General features: G+C 45.9%; 1 protein-coding gene across 3 annotated transcripts in view; it reads left to right on the top strand.

Moving 5' to 3' along the window:
* LOC142558244 (ATP-binding cassette sub-family C member 2-like) overlaps positions 1–19997 on the top strand; it is a 659669-nt gene that overhangs the window by 307124 nt on the left and 332548 nt on the right. For all 3 annotated transcript variants that reach the window (XM_075670395.1, XM_075670394.1, XM_075670396.1), the window contains 4 exons: positions 5485–5742; positions 13975–14178; positions 17351–17497; positions 18664–18757. In XM_075670395.1, coding sequence (XP_075526510.1) covers positions 5485–5742; positions 13975–14178; positions 17351–17497; positions 18664–18757 — 703 coding nt within the window. The remainder of the gene's footprint in view (positions 1–5484; positions 5743–13974; positions 14179–17350; positions 17498–18663; positions 18758–19997) is intronic.

The raw sequence follows: 19997 nt of genomic DNA, 5'->3' as shown, positions 1-19997 counted from the left end.
TTCTTTGTTAACCTCCAGGTTTATGTCCCATATTGCATAACCGGTAGAATGCAATTATTCTAAACTTTTTTCAAGGATATCGGTAACGTGGCGATCACGATTCGGTAATGCCTTCTCTGTGCTCTTCAACCCATGAAATTTTTGCATAAGTTTCCTGCTTTATATCAGTACCTGCTATTGATATTTCACCTGGATAAAGATACTCTTCCATAAATTCTGCGGTCTTAATGTCACTGATGAATTTCTGTTATCTCACCAAGTTAGTGAAGGTTACCTTCATCTTTTCCATATTTTCGCGGGCCCGCTTGCATGTAAAAGCACGAATACTCATTGGTTCTCAATGCCTTCGTTAAACTGCTGGACATTCAGTTCGTTACTACGAAAGTGACTTAATCCGTGCAATCTTATTATGCTAAATATGGAACAGTAGAAATATACTTATCTGCAGTTTGTTGATGTCTCCTTCACTGTGTTGGTAGAGAGATTCATCGTCGGTACCGCCTCCTTGTCGTATCGTAGCTATATAGGCTGTCTTCTTTTATGCACACACTATGTAATATGCGTGACGCTCGCAGTCATGCAGAGTGGAGGAACTCAACGCCCTCGCAGAAGCAGCAGCGGACAAATTGTTTCTTCAGCATTGCGCCGTGAACAGTAGGGGCGCGTTGCGATCTGTAAAATCGCCGAAGCTATTGGCAGTCTTACGGGGTGCACGAAAAGAATGCTCACGGAGGAACAGAGAGAGAGAGAGAATAAACATTTTTATTGGGTGAATGAAGCTTTGGAGAGGCGTCCTCATTCGAGAATGCCTTGAGCTCGGGCCGCGTCCTGGGCCCTCGCAATCAGCCGTTGCTGATCCTCGAGGTCGGAGCTGGCCAAGGCTCTCTCCCAAAGCTCGTTAGTAGGGTAAGGGTTCGGAGGATTTAATGGTGCCACTCTGCAACCCCTTCTATGTGCCTGAGGGACCCCGGCTCTGCGCAGAAGCGGCATTGCGGAGAGAATTGTGTAGGGTCTACGAGGTGATTTCTGGTTGGGTGGGGGAATGTATTAACCTGTAGAGCTCGGAGGAATCGCTCCTGCTCTCTAGGTAGTGACTTGTGTGGGGGTGCATATGTTCTGCGGGTTAGCTTGTAGTGTTGTGTGATGTCTTGGTAAGAGACTAGAGGGTGCATGCGCTCGGGTTCAGATTTCTCGGCGTCGACTCGGTGGGTCAGATCTCGAGCCACGTGGTTGGCGACCTCGTTGCCAGGAATGCCTTGATGAGCTGGCGCCCAGATGATCATGACTGATCTCATTGGCGGCTTTTGATTGATGATCCGGAGCGTAGTGGTATGAATTCTGCCGCTAGCAAAGTTGCAGCACGCCTGTTAGTAGTCGGTCACACGGAGGAACAGAACTATACACGGAGGAACAGAACTATCCAAGAAATAGTGGTCATCGTCGAGCCTGATCACTACGTCGCGCACTGCAAGCTCGTTGTTCGAGTTTGTTTACACTGGGTCTCTTCGATGTTTAGCCGCCATGCTCGCCCGGTGAATGGATGTGATGACGCCACCACAGCGTTCCCTCGTGGTATAATGCGAAGGGTACTAAATTACAAATTAGTCCAATACACATTCAGTGCACATCTTGTAAGCTTTAAAATGCTTCTAAACCACGTTAAAGTAACTAATAATATTGTACTAAATGAATTTCTTTTATAACTTGCTTGTGCATGTAATGCACTCGGCGGAACGACAAAAAAGTGAAAGAAGGCACGACCATACACCGACGGTATGATAACGTGAGCCCCAGTTTATCGACCGCCCAGAAGGCAACCAACGTCCAAGGAATGATAGCCAGCCAGAGTGAATCTAGATAAACCAATGAAACTGGAGGCTTGTCGAAAGATAAACTGTGTCTCGGTACCATTCGTGCTTTCATCTTGGGGTGTCGCCAGAGCTCGTGAAGATCCTGAGTTTCGCCAAACTCGGCGCATTCTGCATAGCACTCATGGTCACATAATTAATCTTCGCTGAAAATATGCCGCACCATACCATTCGCAATGGAGCAGGCCAAGCGCCTATAATGAGAGACAACCTCTAGTTAACGTGAATTCAAGAGACGCTTTGTTAAATAGGTCGCTGTTTCTTGCACGCACTTCGTCTGACAGAATGTGCAGCGGCAGCCGACCTCACCATGCCGACGACATGCTTCGTGATTGGGTGACGCCAGGTGAAGCTGCAGGTGGTCAAACCCAGCTGTCGCCTTCCTTGCCGTCCTGAGTGTTTACAGGCTATTCATCACTGCAGCCTTCATCCGAATTCGAGTGCTTTACGTCTTACAGAAGACTCTGAGGATGCCGTCGGGCTTCAGTATATGATAACGTCATCAAATGCGATGTATTGTTCAACCGACGCTTTTAGAACGAGCAGCATATCAGTTGAGCAATAGCGGAGGCAGTACAGCTGGACTGCGAATTTCGCTGACAACGGCACGCTCGGCCGCAGCGTCGCTAGCGATGCCTTTAGCGCAGATGAGTGGCGACTGCACAGTGGCAGCACACTTTTAAAGCAACCTTTGAGCTGTCGGGGCGCTCTTCGTTGTGCAGGCACATTTGTTGTTGTTGCCTTCGTTGTAGAGTACACGTGAAAGATATGGGCGGGGAATGACGAATGATTCTTTACAGAGGTTATTTTTTTTTGCAGAGGCATCCCACTTTATTTTATTCTTAAACTTGGAATTCGTACCTGCGAGCAAGAGAAAGAACTGAAAGGCAGATTCTCTTCGCCTAGGATCTATAAATGTAACGCGGAAAAAGGTGGCAGTGATGGCGCGTTCCAACACATCATGACATTAAAGTAGAGACAAAGTTGCTCTGTAGGATATTATTCACCTCTTCGCGAATACTCTAAGGAAACATGACAAAAAGAATCGAGCCCACATTAGCTCACTCAATGCGTGCTTTCTAATCTTTAGGCAAACGCTGTGCATTCCATTTCCTGTGTAACAGCCCGGACGTATTACATAAGGAAGGGCGTATACGCACGTATAGAGTATCAGCGGTTGTACTTGGCTTAGTGAACAATAAAAGTGAAGAAAGAACGCCACTAGCTCAGAACAAAAGCTCAACAATGACAGACAGACGGTGATCCACAATGAGCAAACTCAAATCAAACAGCAAACGAACGAAAATGACCTGCATCCATAAGACATTATAAAGCATGAAAACAAACTGCGTTCCTATGTGGAGACTCAAGAAAGAAAAAGCAAAATGGCATATATATAGATGCATATATATATATATATATATATATATATATATGCAGGGATATATACACGAATGTGCAGAGCGAGATCATGACTAAAGTTGAGGTAGAAGGGCATATGCTTATTAGAAACGACAAGGTAGTTTCTGGCGGGAAACGTTAGCGTGAGTACAAGTGATAATCTCGCCTGCAATTATTTCCATTGAACTACTGTGTTGACGAAAAGAGCGTTCATCGCTAAAGTGCGGTTACTTATAAGTGGTACAAGGGGACTGATTAAAATTGTTTGCATCACGCTGTTTTTTGTGGTTATTTCTTGTATTCTGCCGTAATATTTCTTGCATTACCGTTTTTTTTGTATAACTTTGCATAACTTACCGTTCCTTTGAAACCACTCCCCTCTGCAACGCATTTGCGTTTGAGGGCATTTGGAATAAATAAGTAAACGAACGAATGGCTGCGGGATGAGCAAGATCTCACGTCACTGTGGGCGGTAGTAAAGCATGTGACGAAGGCACAGACGCGATGATACGGCGAAATGAAATAGGAGGCAGGAAGAATGAAGGGATGCTGGTGTAGTTGGAGTAATGGCGAGAGAGGAGAGAAATGCTTTATGATAGAAAATGCGGAGAGGTCTACCTGAGAAGTTGGCCTCTGGCCTTCTATTCCGCAACTGGAGTAAGGGTTAGGGAGACACAGGAAAACGAAGAAAGAGGAATGAGGTGGCCATACAAAACTGCAGTGAATATTAGTAATTAGTTCAGTGCTTAATAGCTACAAATACGGATCCTCGTCACCGGATGAACACATGAAGGTGAAGCAGTTGATTAGTGGTTTGCGATTATTGCTCGCCATTGTGAAAACAAGGTCTGTTGGTAACGCAGTGGTTCAGAAGGTTTACACTCTTGAAACAGTGCTTGTAGCTATACAAAAGTGTGCAAGTGCGGTTTTCTGGAGGGCCCGTATCACGCATGCCTCCATCCACAAGTACTCGTGTATTTCATGCCGATGTCGATGAAGTGCCCTCACGCCTGATTAGTGTACCTTGTGCGTAGGCCCATCGCGTAGCATCACATACGCACGCCGTACAGTTCTATCACCCTGCAATATGCTGGGAACAGCACGTGTCGTGCACACCTGCGAAATGATTGAATATTCGGCGCAATAAAGCGAGTGGCACGATTTTGAATGGCTTGGAAATTAGTGCTTAGGTTGGGAAGTCTGCTTCCGTACACGGTACACGATAAATGTGCCATTTCAGGACGAACAAATGCAACGCAGGGAATGCAGCGTTCAAGTTGCGCGACGGTAACCCCAAGGTGTGTGAAGCACGAGAGTGGATGATTTCGATGCACCGTGACAGTGAGTGCTTCAGATATACTCCAAAGTATGTATAACATGACGTGGTATACTAGCGACTAAGCTTATAGCTCTTATGGAAGACGGTGTACTTGCAAGAGAACAAGGTGACTTGCACATGCCGAACTAAAAGGATGTGCCATGTTTCATACCATGCGCTCGTAGTGCATAGATCTGTTGCAACGCTCTAATATGGTCTGGGTTGTGAACGGCATCGTAAATGACGCAGTCATCTAAAGAAACCCTTAGTTTAGGTTTTGTGTCTGGTGGGAAATCATTTACGGATATGCGTAACAGCAATGGTATATAGCCCAGCACCTTGTGGGACGCCTGACGTCACATTAGTCAGGAACCATGTTTGTTAATGCTGACCAGCTGCCTGCGCCTTGTAGGGAATGATGAAGCCAAGTGATTAGGTTGGGAGGTAGAGCGAGGGATGACAGCCGAGCGATAAACGTGGCGATGAGAAAGCCAACATTTATATTTGGTATGTTGCAGCCCATTCTCGATCAAAGTACCGATATCGTTAGATGCACTATGTATAGGAGTATTTGAGCGCCTTGACAACGTATACGAGCCGGTCGACCCACATGAACACATTTGCGTGGACACGCTTGCTTCCGCAGGAATGCGATATGCACGCGTATAAATATGGGAACATGTTTCTAACGAAGTCCTTGCCGACGTTAGCACTTGTGTGTGTCCCCTTGCTTGTCACTATCGCCAATGCGCTTAAACAACAATATTTGTGCCTTACCGACAGGGTAGAACATGGACACTCGTTAGATGCCCATGAACTTCACAGTATTCAAGTCTGCCTATTCTGTTAGAGGAATTTATGAGCGTTAAACTTAGGGAAACGCTTCAACACTTGCAGGTGCTCAACTACTCTCCCACGGCACGTGCCTGTACATCATCTGGTTACATTGTGTCCGTAATGGGCGTGGACTGTACCATCATCTCGTTCAACGCTCAGCTCATGCTCTCACCGCTGCCCGGGCTGCTCAGCATGCCAATCGTCATCTACATGCTGAGCGCCCGCGTAGGCGTAGGCCCTGGACTATGCTGCGGATCCGTACTCCTCGCCGCACTCGTGGGTTTCTGGGTCTTCGTCGTGACATACCACAAATTCCAAGTGAGCGCACCGTAGTGTCCCTGATTTAGTGGCTACCGGCAGATACGTGTGTTTCCATCTTAGTAATTATGATTTATGCTGTATCGCCCACAGTTTTAGCTACAGCGAATGATCGACGCTGGGCAAGTGCGATATATAGCTATATGTTCCCAGCATATGAGATCTTATGAAGTCTAAAATCGCATTCCAGCTGCTGCAAGAGGATGAGCGGGGTGCGTGAAAGGTGACAGTGCTTGGTTCATCGCCATTAGATAATGTATGGAGTGCAAAACGGTATTGCAGCTGTTCGTGTGGCAAGCGATGCGGAGGGGGAAAGTCGGGAATAGGTGCACTCACAATTTAAAACTCTGCATGGAGCCTTCAGTAAGAGTATTTGGCAGTGTACGGTAGGAAAAGCCGAGAGGGAGGTGAGTGAGGGGTAGCCGATAATAACTACGTTCCCTAGCCTGATTCTGCGTGGTGTCTATAAAATAACTGCAGCTTTCCGTGCGTAGAATAGTTGGGATGTGGGTGGAACCTGAACGATTGGCAGCGTGTGACTAACGTGCTCGAGTTCATAACCTCTTCGAAAATATGTTAGCTTCAAGGCAATGGCTAAGTATGGTGCGTGTAACCGTTTGTAACCCTGCCTGGCAAGATAGGCTTGGTGGATGTAGTTGCAAATAGGTCACTAGCGATCATGCCTTAGTAACACAGGACTTCGTCCAAAAATCTTAGCTGAGCTGCTAATTAGCATGATGGAAAGTTTGATTTTAAGTTTTCGTTCTTTTGACGTAGCAGCACGGACATGACGTCAGATGATGGCGACCGAGCGACGTCAGCGCCAAAGACAAAGAGGTTGAGTTGAGTTTAATGGCACATAAGCAGCTAAGGCTATCATGCGCCAAACACTAGGTATAGATTCTTTAAAAAGTTGGGACACCTCAGTGAGTCCTTGTCTGGGCAAGAGCCTGGAGGGTCCCAACAGATTGGCCAAAGACCTTAGGACTTCTTCTCATAAAAGAGAAGGTGCATGAGGTGTTCTGTAATGTGTAGTTAAGCACTCTGCGAAGTTTTAGTTTTGAGAGAACACCTGCTTCATTTAAAAAGCTAGAAACACATGATACATCAACAAGCGCATCTCCTAAAAACAAAGCTGGGTGAGAAGGAATGTGTTCATTGTAAAATATGGTAAAAATCTTCTTCCCCAGTGGTTCAAGTTTTCTGCAAGAAAATAAGAGGTGGTTTACTGTTAGGTCATCTCCACATAATTCATATTGGGGTTTGTTTTCTTTCGTTAGAATGAAGTTGTGTGTTAGGTGTGTATGTCCTACGCGAGGACGGCACAGAATGACTTCTTTGAAACGTTCCTGGTGTGTGCAAGATTTCCATTCGCCTAACATGGGTTTTAACAAGTGTAATTTGTTGTTTACTTCATTGTTCCAAGCAGGCTGTCATTTTTTCTTTAGTTTATTATGTATTAACTTCATGCAGTCATTAGGCGGTATCTTTATTTTTGTGACTTGTTTGTTCCGGGCTTGTGCGGCGCATGCATCTGCTCTCTCATTGCCACTAATTCCGACGTGGCTCGGAACCCAGCATAATTTAATGTTCAGTCCTTGTGTGGTGGCTTTTATTAAATTGTGTATAATGTCTCCTAATAATGGCGTGACTGCATTTCTAGCATGAAGAGGTCTAAGTGCACTTAGGGATTCTGTGTATATATTACTAATGGCGAGGTTCTCCCTTACTATTTCCTCTATGGCTATGGAAATGGCGTAACATTCAGCAGTGAAAATGGACGTGCACTGCGGAAGTCTTACTGTTTCTTCCCAGATCCCTTGTACAACCGCACTTCCAACATGTTCATTCGTTTTCGAACCATCAGTATAAAAGTCTGTGAAACTGCTGTATTTTTCTTCTAGTGCCAGGAATTCCTGAATTATGTGTTGTGGCGGAGTTTGTGCTTTACGGAACTGTGTTAAAGTGAGATGGCAAGCCGTCGGAAAGATGAACCATGGAAGTAGTGGATTTTGTCTGTGAGTAATGTCAGGTAATCTGTCCGCTATGCCAAGATTCCGACATATCTCTTCAAATCGCAGGAGCAATGTCTTGTAGTTTGTGGTTTGTTGTTGAAAATTACTCGTGAAGGGCATTTTGTTACAAGGGGATAGCAAATGTGTTTTGGTAGAGATTGTACCTTAAGAATGTATGCGCAGGTTAGAGCGACTCTTCTAGTTTCTAGGGGGGGGGGTTCGTTTGTTTCCACGTAAAGGCTAGTTATAGGGGACGTTCGGTACGCACCGCATGAAATACGCAAGCCTGAGTTATGCACTGGGTCTAATCTTTTTAGGTATGTCGGTCTTGCTGAACCATACACTATGCAGCCATAATCTAAGAAGGAACGTACTAAATAACGCTAAATGTGTAGAAGGCATGTTCCATCAGACCCCCAATGTTTATATGACCGTACTTTGAGTATATTTAGTGACTGGGAAGCTTTCTTTTTGAGAGTGGCTATGTGTGGTAGGAACGTGAGCTTTTTATCGAAAGTTATACCTAAAAATTTTTGTCCATTCTTTACTGGAAGTACGGTTTCATCTAGGTGTAGGGTGGGGTCAACCTGCAGGCCTCTTTTGAGTGAGAAGAGGACAGTAACTGTTTTTGGGGTGAAAACTTAAACCCATTTTTGTCTTCCCAGATCGCGAGTTTATTCAATGTTAGTTGTATCTGTCTCTCGCATGTTGGTAAGCTGGAGGATGTGCACGCTATTTGAAGGTCATCAACATATACAGAATACATAATGGACCTAGGAATGATTTTTGCTATGGAGTTCATTTTTACTATGAATACAATCCTGCGGCAATCCCTTCTCCTGGACGAATTTCTTCGAAAGGGTTGCACCCAGGCGTACATGAAATGAACGGTCTGACATGAAATCTTTCAGGCAATTCAGCATCCTGCCACGAATACCAAGTTCTGCTAGATCGCGGGGAATACGAAACCTCCAGGTGGTATCGTAAGCCTTATCGATATCGAAAAAGACGGCTAAACAGTGTTGCTTGTGTACGAATGCTTCTCGGACTGCATTTTCTAGGCGGACGAGATAATCAGTTGTTGAACGCGTTTTTTAAGATCCACACTGGTGGATGTCAAGGAGTTCACGTGATTGAAGAATGAACATCAGCCTCATGTTCAGGATACTTTCGAATCATTTTGCGAGACAACTTATGGGAGGTATAGGCCTGCATGTAACTGCTAGGGCTGGTTGACGGCATTGCAGGCTTCAGAAACGGTACAATCACGGCTTTTTTCCAAGCCTCCGGTATTTTTTCCGATACCCATATTTTGTTGAAGCATTCTAAAAGTGCGTTTACAGCAGCGTCTGAGAGGTGAGCCAGCATTACATAGTGTACTTCATCGGGGCCGGGTGCCGTCTGTTTACCTGCTGACAGTACTTTTTGGATTTCGGGAAATGTGATTAATGTATTAGAGGGCGCATTTGTAGAGCCACTTATAGGAAGTTTTTGTTTTTCGGTTGCATGTTTGTGCTTCAGGCACGATTGAGTGTAGTGTGAGGAACTTGAAACATTAGAAAAATGTTCCCTTAGTACGTCTGCCTGTTCCTATATACTTGTTTGTGTGCCAGGAGCTGTTAAAAACGGGATTGTGTAAGGGGAGAAGCTGCCATTTAATTTTTGGACTTGTTCCCACATTTTTTGGATGTGGTTGAGCTGTTGATAAATGATATGTAGTTCTTCCAGGAAGTTTTCTCAGCATCTCGACGGATGCGGCGTGCGTTGGCTATCGCCTTTTTAAAATTTACATGATTATCATGGGTTGGGTATCTACGGAAGATACCCCAGGCTTTGTTTTGTTTCTTTTTTGCTTCCCTACATTCTTGCATGTGCCAGCTCTTATGATTAGCTCGAACCATTCCTGAGGACTGAGGAATAGCTAGCCGCGCGGCATTAATAATACAGGTTGTGAACAATTTGTTTTGATCGTCGACATTTAGATTAATTGAGAAAAGTTCTTCCAGGCTGGGGGCCTGTTCTTGGATCAGTGCCCAGTTTGCTATGTGCAGCTTCCAACTGCGTGGTTTGCTTGGGATGATTTTTGGCGGGGATGATAGGTTAATTTTTACAGGACGGTGATCACTTCCGTAGGGGTTGTCAACAACATCCCATGTAAAATCTGTAAAAAGTGATGGAGAACTAAAAGATAAATCTAAGCAGCTCATTTTTCCTAAGCTTGGAGAGCAATATGTGTGTTTTCCTGTATTGAGCAGGCAGACGTTATTTGACAAAATAAAATCATCTAGGATACGGCCTCTAGTGTCTGTTTGGTCACTCCCCCAAAAAGACGAGTGTGCATTAAAATCCCCTACTTCTAACTATGGCTCTGGTAGTTGTTTAAGAAGTGCTTCTAAATCATGAAGTGTAACACTTAGATGTGGTTCAAGATACACAGTACATATGGTATTTGTTTTAAAATCAAGGACGGTCACTGATGCAGCTTCATATTTCGTTTGAAGCCTGATTTCGTGAGTAGCAGCACAATTTTAGGCTATAATCGCGACACCTCCAGAGAGCCTACTCGCTTGCTCTCTGTCACAACAAATACTTTGTAGTTTTTTAAAATGTTCTAGTGTTGTAGTCCTAAGTTCGTCTCTTGTAAACATAAAGGCACAGGAGAAAAAGTGTTTAGGATATCTTTTATGTCGCTATAGTTTTTGATAAGTCCACGACAATTCCAATGTATCAGGAACGCCATGTTTAATTATTTTGTAGGGGTGTGGCTAAAATGATTAGGTTCCTCGTGTTTGAGGACCCGTTATTGGGGTTCTTTCTTTTTTCTTTCGTTCGAATGAGTTCTGCCTCCGCGGTTGCGGGGGCGTATTGGAAGTTGTCTCCATGGCCTCGCGTGAGGCGCTGGAGCTCCGCGACACCATGGGTGTGTGTGTTTTAGGCCTCTCCCGTTGGGGAGAAACCTCTTGGGCGGTCGACTTGAGGGCCGGCGGGCCCTGATTAGTAGGTGGCAGGGCAGCTTGCGCTGTCTCTGCCTGGGGCGTGGGTGGTTCCGCTGAAGGCCCGGTAACCGTTGCCTCAGCAACCGCCGAAGGTTGCTGTGGCGCTACGCCCCGTCGCACCACATCGGCGAAGTTACTTCTTCCATTGAAGCAGAATGTGTTTGTTAGCGCGATGCGCCTTCTGGCTTCTTCGAATGAAATGTTTTCTTTGGTTTTCAGCGTGATGATTTCTTTTTCTTTTTTCCAAGACGGACACGCCCTGGAGTACGCGGCATGCTCTCCTTCGCAGTTTACGCAGCGCGCTGCACCGTTACAGTTTTCAGTAGCATATTTTTTCGAAGCGCATTTTGCGCAAGTTTTGCGGCCCCGGCAACTCTGTGAGCCATGGCCGAACCAATGATAATTGAAGCATCTGCGGGGGTAGGGAATGTAGGGCCTTACACTTATCTTCAAATAGCCGACTTCTATTTGTTGAGGGAGTGTGTTGCGGTTGAAGGTGAGGATTAGGTGTTTCGTGTCGATTTGTTTGTTGTCCTTCCGGATTTTGATCCGGTGAACGTCTATAACATCTTGGTCGGTGAGGCCTCCAAACATTTCTTGTTCTGTTAAGTGTACCAAGTCGATTTCTGATATTACACCGCGGACCGTGTTGAGGGATCTGTGGGATGTAATGGAGACAGGGGTGTCCCCAATGGACGCGAGGTTTGACAGTTTTGTGTGTTGCACATTGTCTCGAAGCTCAAGCAGCAAATCGCCATTAGACATTTTTGTGTGTTGCACATTGTCTCGAAGCTCAAGCAGCAAATCGCCACTAGACATTTTTGACAGCTTGTAGCCAGAGCCGATGGCTTCTGTCAAGGCCTTTGATACTGTGAACGGGGACAAGATTCTTGCTGGCTTTTCTTTTACTTCACTGTGTATTACATGGTATTTTGGAACGCTACTTTTCTTTTCTGGAAAAATTCAGTTGCTTCGGTCCGCCCTCTTTTATAAGAGGGGCGATCATATTGGGGGAAGGGGGGAGCCATACAAAAAAATGTGTTGTTCAGCCACGGTGCCGGCCGCCCACCATGGAGCCCAACGCGAGGACGCGACAGGAACATGCGAACAAGTCCTGTGCCCGCCAGCTGTACATCGAGACTATAACCTAATACGACAATAACCAAGGCAGGTTAGCCACACAAGGTTATCCCTTGCCACCTACGAAAAATTGAAGTGAACAGAAGATACAAGGAGACAGGACAGGTGTGAAAGAAGAGGGTAAAAAAAGCGTTTAGAGGGAGAAGACAGGAAAAGGTGACTGCCGATTTCCCCCGGGTGGGTCAGACCGGGGGTGCCGTCTACGTGAAGCAGAGGCCAAAGAGGTGTGTTGCCTCCGCTGCGGGGCCTTAAAGGTCCGAACACCCGGCATCGGCTCAACCTCCAGGATCCCCTTTTCCCCGGACACGGCTAAGCCGCGCACGGCTACACGCGGGAGGGTCCAACCCTCGTGTGCTCGGGTACGTGGTGTCGTAACACACCAAACGCCAGCTGACGCAGACGCCCCTGCGGGGGACAAAGAGGTAGCCTAATAGCAAGGCCGCAAAATACCAAGCGGCAGTTCGCAAACCAAACCGGCAGCTGTCGGCGCGGCCTTTTCCTGGAATCAAACTGGATCACGGTTCAGTCTTCGGCCTTACTACGCTTTTTAGCCGCGCCATCGTTTTTTCGAAGAATGCGCAATGCAGTAACGCCCTTTAATGAAGAATGAAGACTCAAAATTGTTCTATGCCTTCCACTATGAACTTTCTCGTAGCCTTCCCATTCTTTGTGCGCGTAGTATCACTACAATTCATCAGACACTGCGACAAGTGCTGAGATGTCTACGAGTGAAAAGTCGCCACCGGCAATAGCTGCTCACCTCCCAGGCTAGCACATTTTTCTTACAGAGTCCTTAGATTATTGCACTTGTGAACGTACGGAAGGGTTGCAGTGACTGCGCCAGAAGAGTGTAAACCTCGAAGCTACAAAGCACACATGTGAGCAGCAACAACACCGAAGCGAGTGGAAGAAAATGCTAGGAAGCCCGACTTTTCCTTATGGTTTTGCGCAATCGGCACGCCAAGCGCAGTTTGGCTGATAAAAGTACAAGTGACAAATAAGGCAAACACGGGTGCGTCTGTTTCTGTATTTTACGTCTGTGTTATTTTCGTCTGAATAGCACGTAGCACGGCCGTTTCAGACTGTAGAAGCGCAGGTGGCGGACACCCACGTCCGAGAAGAGGGCCAGTATAAGCTAGCGAACGTAAAAAAATATTAATATCACATTTCAGCATGAATGTAGTGTACTCAACTATAACGCCAAACACCTCTAGCGAGTGAAACCGGTTGCCGAAACCGCCCAGTATTCAAGCCTAGCTGTTCATGAATACAGCAGAAATACATTCGTGAAGGCCAACAAGAACGCAGCGAGTCTTCAGAGATGCACATTGTATGCATTCTTTCATACTGCGAGAAAAGGAGCTTATGACAGCTTGAAGCAAAAATATTTTCACGTGGTGGTGACGTTAAGAACACAGTATCAATACTGTGAAAGACAAAACTAACTTTTATTGGGCGAACCTGTGCCCACAAAAACAGGCCACACTTATAGCACAACGATAGCGGCGAACACGGTCGGCGATCGTCGAAAATCTGATCAGCGGGTCAAGCGCGTCGGCTTTTATAGATCAGTCGTCGAATGTTCCAGATTAACCGCTCGGACCCGCGTGCCTTCCACAAAGTTCTACACCATTCGCGTCGCGTATACATGCAATCAGATTACATGAGTTGCGGTGAAAGACAGTGGACGGAACCATCGATAACATTCCAGAAACTTCTTTTACATGCAGGCGCGTCCTGTGCTGTGCGATAACATTTGTTAGGCGGTGAAACATGGTAGCCCGATAAATATAAGTACACGCGTCAATATAATGTGTAAATGAACACTCTAAATTCTGTGAGGAAATGGTTTAACTCCAAAAAATCCCCCTTTTGCCTGGTGGGAACGCAGTACGGTTCTTCTCGACAGTAGTATACTATTGTAAGCAGGAATTGCCAGAAAGCAAGCATGGATTCATACAATGACTGACGTATCATAAGATAATCATCTACTTTGCGTCTTGATTCGGCGGAACTCACGACAAGAAAGTGCTGCCATGAGCAGCTGTTTAAGAGGCGTTGGTGTTGTCTTTGTTCCGCAGAGGCGCAGCATGAAGTTTCGTGACGATCGGGTCAAGCGCATGCTGGACCTGCTGAGCTCCATCAGGACTGTGAAGATGTACGCTTGGGAACAGAGCCACCTGGACTCCCTTAAACGCCTAAGGGAGAGGGAACTAAAGGATGTGCTCAAAATTAATCTAATCAGCGGAACTGTTGATGCTCTCTACAGTGCAATGAGCTCCCTGGTAAGATCTAGCTGCTGCACTAACGAGGCCCTTAGCGCGCACTAACTCGCAACCTGTCGGACAGAATTGTTCAGTAACACACGCTGCGGAGGGTTCACCAGCGAGTGCGTTGGTCGAACTCACTTTGCTTTGACGAAGTGCATAAGCTTGATAGCAGTGATTCAAATAATTTCTACAATTACTCAGTGCAGGGTCTGCACCAATTCTGAAATCACTGTTTTGTAATTCGTACAGGCGTCCCACCGCCACAGTCAGCAGAAGTTGCAATTTCTCCTGTGCGCGCCTTGGGTGCAACGTTGTCGTGTTCTAGTTGATTAGAATTGACCATGATAATGTAGTAATCTAAGGCAGTGATATTTTTCATATCTTACCTAAAATCGGAAATATACACTGTTTCATTTCATTTACCCAGCTACACTCTCGTTAACCTTAAATTATATTTTTCTTTCCAGTTTAGCAGCGGGCTTCCAAATTGACATTTGCTGCGATAAAGAGGACTCGCTCAAAGTGTCACTAAATTTGGCCGCCATGGCGAAAAGAAAGCGAACACCGACCCCCGCTTCATAAGTTTTAGAGTGGGCTTCCGTACGACACCCTAATGGCTCGTTTGTTTTCTTATGAAGTTTAAATTGTGTGCTCGATGTCGGGTTTTCTTCACAATAATTCGTTAAGTATAACAGCACGAAATCGGAAAGGCACGCTCAGAAATTGACTGTGGTATGGGATGCGGATGGTGCTGTGGAACCACATACGAGCTATTATTATTAATACTATTATTTTTACTATTTGTTTTAAAAACATATGTACACATAGCAGGAAAGCGAGGAGCAGGCTGGCAACTGCCCCCGGGACGGGCACAACGTCTGCCTACTTTTCAGAAAGGAGTAGACAGAAACAGAGAAATGGAAGATAGGTAAATGGCTGGAAGCAGAATAGAGTTTTCAACGCTCGAATACGTATCCTCTGTCAGGGAATTCGAAAATAATGCGGTTGTATACCGAACATAAAATAAATACGAGGGCGAATCAGAAAGTTTTCGTCCCTATTTTTTTCTTTTTTTTTTGTAGTGGCATCGCGGTTGTAAATGCGAAGTCAACATATCCATTCCGAGCGGTGGGCCTTTCTTGGACTGGCCCGGCCTTATCTGCCGGTAGCTGCGCGGCACGGCGCTGCTGTCAATAGTTGAAGATGGCGGTTGTGCTTCACACGTCCATGGCGTACGAGCAAGGGAGTGTGGTTCATTTTCTATGTAACAAGGGACGAATGCCCATCGATATCGACAGGGAAACACAGCCCACGTATGGAGAAATGTGTCTCCCTTTGGGAAGTGTGAGGTGGTGGGGTTGTGAGTTCGCAAATGGGCGCGAAGACTTGCACGACAATGAGCGTTCGGGGAGGCCGCATGCGTCGCTGACTGACCATTACATGAGAGAGGGCCATCTCAAATTTAGTGCAGTGATGGGACAAATGTCTGAACCGGTGTGGGGACTACGTGTACATATAGTGCAATCTACGTAGAATTGTACGTATATTTGCAATTGGCTGTCTGTTTTTGTGTTGGTCACTTAAAATAGGGGCAAAGCATTTCTGATTCGCCCCCTCGTAAAACTAGGTTCTATGTTTTATTCGCGTGGTTATGAGGTGGTGATAGGAGGCGTTACGTTTTGTTGCTGAATCAAGCATGCAGTTAAGAAGCAACGACTCGCGATAGAATCCTTATGCTTACTTGTCCTATTATCATGAGTAAATGGTGCCTTTGATGCAACAAGAAAAAAAGGTTAAGAAAGATACGGACATGTGTAATAAAGGTTTAGTTGTTGTGAGTATGGTTTGACATTACCGTTTTATTGCAGTACACCAACAGAAACACGGATAGCAGCGTTCTTAGTTTCCTATGGCGACACTGCAACAGCGCGCTAGATGGAGCAGTCTCCTGTTGCGTTACATTTTCTTGCGGCATACGTATTGCACTACAGAGTTGCCCTCACTTGAAAAGATTTATGTGAACAAATAAGGGAACACAGCAGCAGCGGCTAAATGAGGCCCGCAATAAGCGATTCCACATAGCGTCGCGAGATGTCACCACCATCGCTGTTGCTCGCGTTTCCATTGTACCACACCGCTAAAAAGCTAATGTCGAAGTGTCTCAAGATCCCCCTAATTTTAGGGAGTCTTAGAAGTAGCGGAACCAAGCGGCCCCGCATCTACAAAAGCCCAATGAGGGCAGCTATATGTGCCTGTATGTGCATTTATCTGAGCACGGCGACATGCACGTAGAAGGTGCACGACACAGAGTTGTTTGTCTCGTGTGCCTACTACAATCGTGTTATGCTTCTTGCTCCATAAGACATTAACGCTCCAAATTTCATTGTGGGCTTTTCTGCGTTTTGTGTACGCGCATTCGTTGGCGCCCCCTAACTTTCACTCACGTATTTCTAAAACTTCTGCTTATGGAGTTGAATGAGCGACCAGAATTCAGATGATTCTTGCAGCTGTGTGTGTACACCTCTGAACAAAATTACACGGACCACAGGGTCACCGAAAAAAAAACAGAATTTATTCGTAATTAACCGGCATAAGCGCAGAAACTGACGCGTGCACTTGAAAATTTGCAACGCTAAGTTTGAACTGTAGTCTTTTATTTCAAGTTACAGTCACAGGCAGAGGCGACAATCAGGTTTATCACTCAATCTCTAGTCCTTAATTATTCTTTTGCTCACGGGTGTACAAAAAAGCAAAAGCAAAAAGAGCACACAAGAACTTAAGCGAGTTGTAGTTTAACCTAAGAGAACAATCAAGAAGCTAAGCGAAGGCGGGTTGGCTAAGATGAAACTAATTATACAATAAAGATTGACTGTCTTCTATCAACGTTACTTAACTTTTCCGCAGCCACCGCCAACTGAATCTTATGTCTGTAAACTTTCCAATGTCAGTACACCACCTAGTCTTATTCTGCACACGACTTTTAGTTCTTTTTCATCTTTTCGTAGCCCTTCAGTTAATTAGCAGATTGATAGCTCTAGGACATACAATAACAACCAAAATTCATTTTATCTTCTCAGTCTTAGCTACAGTATAGGTTAGATTCGTACGCTTCCTTCCTCTTGATAACCACTACGCTTATCACTTCCCGGTGTTTCACTAAACCTAACAAGACTGTTCTTATGTGCAGCTGACGTTAATAATGTACGGAACACTTGCACTCCTGGACCCCACGCGACTTTTGACGGCATCAGAAGCTTTCTCCAGCGTCTACTTGATCTCCCTCATCGAGAACTTTTGTGCATCCTTGACTATGGCCATGAGGGCCATGAACGGAGTAAGTGTCTACTAAAGAATTTCTTCCACTCAAAGGACCTTCACGGCCACAGAATGCACAAGCTTCCAGAAATGCTTTTGTACAAGCAACTCTTTTAGTGTACTCTCGTTCTCTAAAAAAATTATTTCCGATAACATTCTCTATTCGTTAGCCAACAAGTTCGTAAACAGTTGTAATATTTCCGCACGAGTCCAGCGTGCGAAATCGCTGTGTGTGTATTCACTTCGATTTTTGGCATGTGCACCAGAAAAGAACTGTAGGCTACGAGAATTTTCGATGTGCCATAAATTTAGCTTTATGAATTGCAAGAAATCATGGTAAATGTGGAATACTGCAAGAAACACAGATATGTACGCACAAAAACCGCTATCTTAACTGAACCGTACTCTTCTGTTTCTGACGAATATTGCAGTTATTTAATATGTAAAGCACCACGTACGGTCAGCGGAGTAAATCTCCATTCACCATCGGGGGGGGGGGGGGTCAAGGATATCATGCTACTGAACAGCACTGCCAAAAACATAACCACTACGTCAAGCCAAAAACATAGCTGCTTATTTTCATGTTTGTTCTGCGGTGCCCTAGCGTCGCTGGACGAATCAAGGGAACCGTGACGACAACAAAAGGTTGATAATTTTACTATCCATCAGGTACCATAACTATAGGCGCACGCGAAGCAGCCTCCAGAGCAGACAGCGTCGCGTCTCTTCTCTTTTGCTTGAGGTCTCGGTCACTTGTGTGCCGCGTACTGGCCTCGCTCGCTGACCGCAGCCGGCTCTCTCGATGCGCGCCTTTCTCGCCCGACTAGCGCGCGAAAATAATGAAGCGCGCGCAGTGCTGCTCCCCACCGGGAGAAAAACACCACACGCGATGTGTTCTCCAGACATGAATACTACATCTCTTGGCAGATGGCGACGGAAAATGAAGCAAGAATTTTCTTTATTTGTTCCTTCTCATTACAGCAACCAGCTTCTTATAATTTGGAGCGATCTGAGAGATGTGTTTATTCAAAAGCTCGCCATCTGTTTTTCTCGAGCACAACTCTGCAACACTCGCTACCTATTTTCGTGTAAAATATATAAATGAATAAGAGTGTTGTAGCTTTGGTGGTAGCCTTCGATATTTTGGTTGCAGAAGTGCTCCCTTAATAAATGTTGTTTCAACAGACAAACCTATCACTTGGTCGTGTGGTCACGCTCTGCACTGCTGAAGAAGCTTCAGACGATTGGGCCGCTGGAACAGACTCCTGTGTTCAAAAAGGTACGTAGTTGCTTACGGCTACAAAGTTCCACGGTTAGGCTGTGTGCTCCAATCAAACGGTAACCCTCCGTTTTTACTTGCATCAAGCCATTTTTCACAGGTTTGTCTTGTAGAGAATTCATACTCTGTAATTTAAAATAAAGATTGCACTGCTTCTTGCGCGCTTGGGTAATTGCATACCTCTGGTCCATGCCTTAATCGTGTAGTTCTTTTTGCAAATGCTGGCGATGATTACGAATATGATGACCTCCATTTCAAGACCTAAGCAATGAAAAACACGAGCACGTTGCTTACGCTACATTTATTGCGATAGCAATTATATGGAAATTCCAGGCGTATTTTTTCACTGCGCGCCAACGTGATGTTCCGTACACAGGTCAAGGGTGATAACGGCGTCACAGCGCGCTGCACGACGTATGCTGTTTGCGTGCACGCGAGGGGGGCCGACGATAGCGGCTCAATCTAACGCACGCGAGGGAGGAAAGCTGAGAGCAAAACCCATCGTCTTTCGTCGCGCGTAAGGGGCAAACATGGTTATTCCGCCCGTCCGTTCCGCCCTCGCCCGCCCGCGTGCGAACACCCAAAAGGCGGCTGGTGTCGCAAAACTCGGTGCACGCTCAATCCCCACGAGCGAATCGCATGCGCACTCCTATTGGGTGACGCGGCCTGTTGACAGCTGGCAACCGTTCCGCGGAGCAAAAGTGCTCAAAGTTGGCAACTACCTTTGACAGCAGACATCGCCTGTTTTACGTATAGGAGGTGCTGCAGCAGACGAAACTGGCATATTTTTGCAGATATGATTCAAGTTTCCGCGTCACAGTGAAAATGCGACTCTAAACTGCCACGTTCTGTTCTGCAGCTGCATGTGTTGCACTCGCACCGTCATCTTCGAAACACTGCAGTCATCTTATTTGCGCAACCTTTTACAGATGTATTTCAATCGCATCATGTCGCAACATGCGACGTATTGTCGAACGATTAGTTTCAGTACTGGCTGCCTTGGCTGGTTGAGCTAAACCTCTCGAATTACCCTAGGTGCTGCGTTCTACGTCGCGCGAAAGTGATAGCGTCGCCGGAAGCAATTCGTCAGACATAGGTGTGTTCGGCGCGATGACCCAGTTTCTGTAGTGCTAGTCAGAGCTTTCAAGAGTGCTGAACACAAGCACATCTGTTGCAGAATACAGCTGCGTAGGTCGCCAAAATACGCCTCTTTACCCCTGAACACGCGTACATGCACGAG

This window comes from Dermacentor variabilis, chromosome 9 (assembly GCF_050947875.1).
Source record: "Dermacentor variabilis isolate Ectoservices chromosome 9, ASM5094787v1, whole genome shotgun sequence".
In the NCBI taxonomy this organism is placed as follows: domain Eukaryota; kingdom Metazoa; phylum Arthropoda; class Arachnida; order Ixodida; family Ixodidae; genus Dermacentor; species Dermacentor variabilis.
This window is presented reverse-complemented; position numbering and strand designations above follow the sequence as displayed.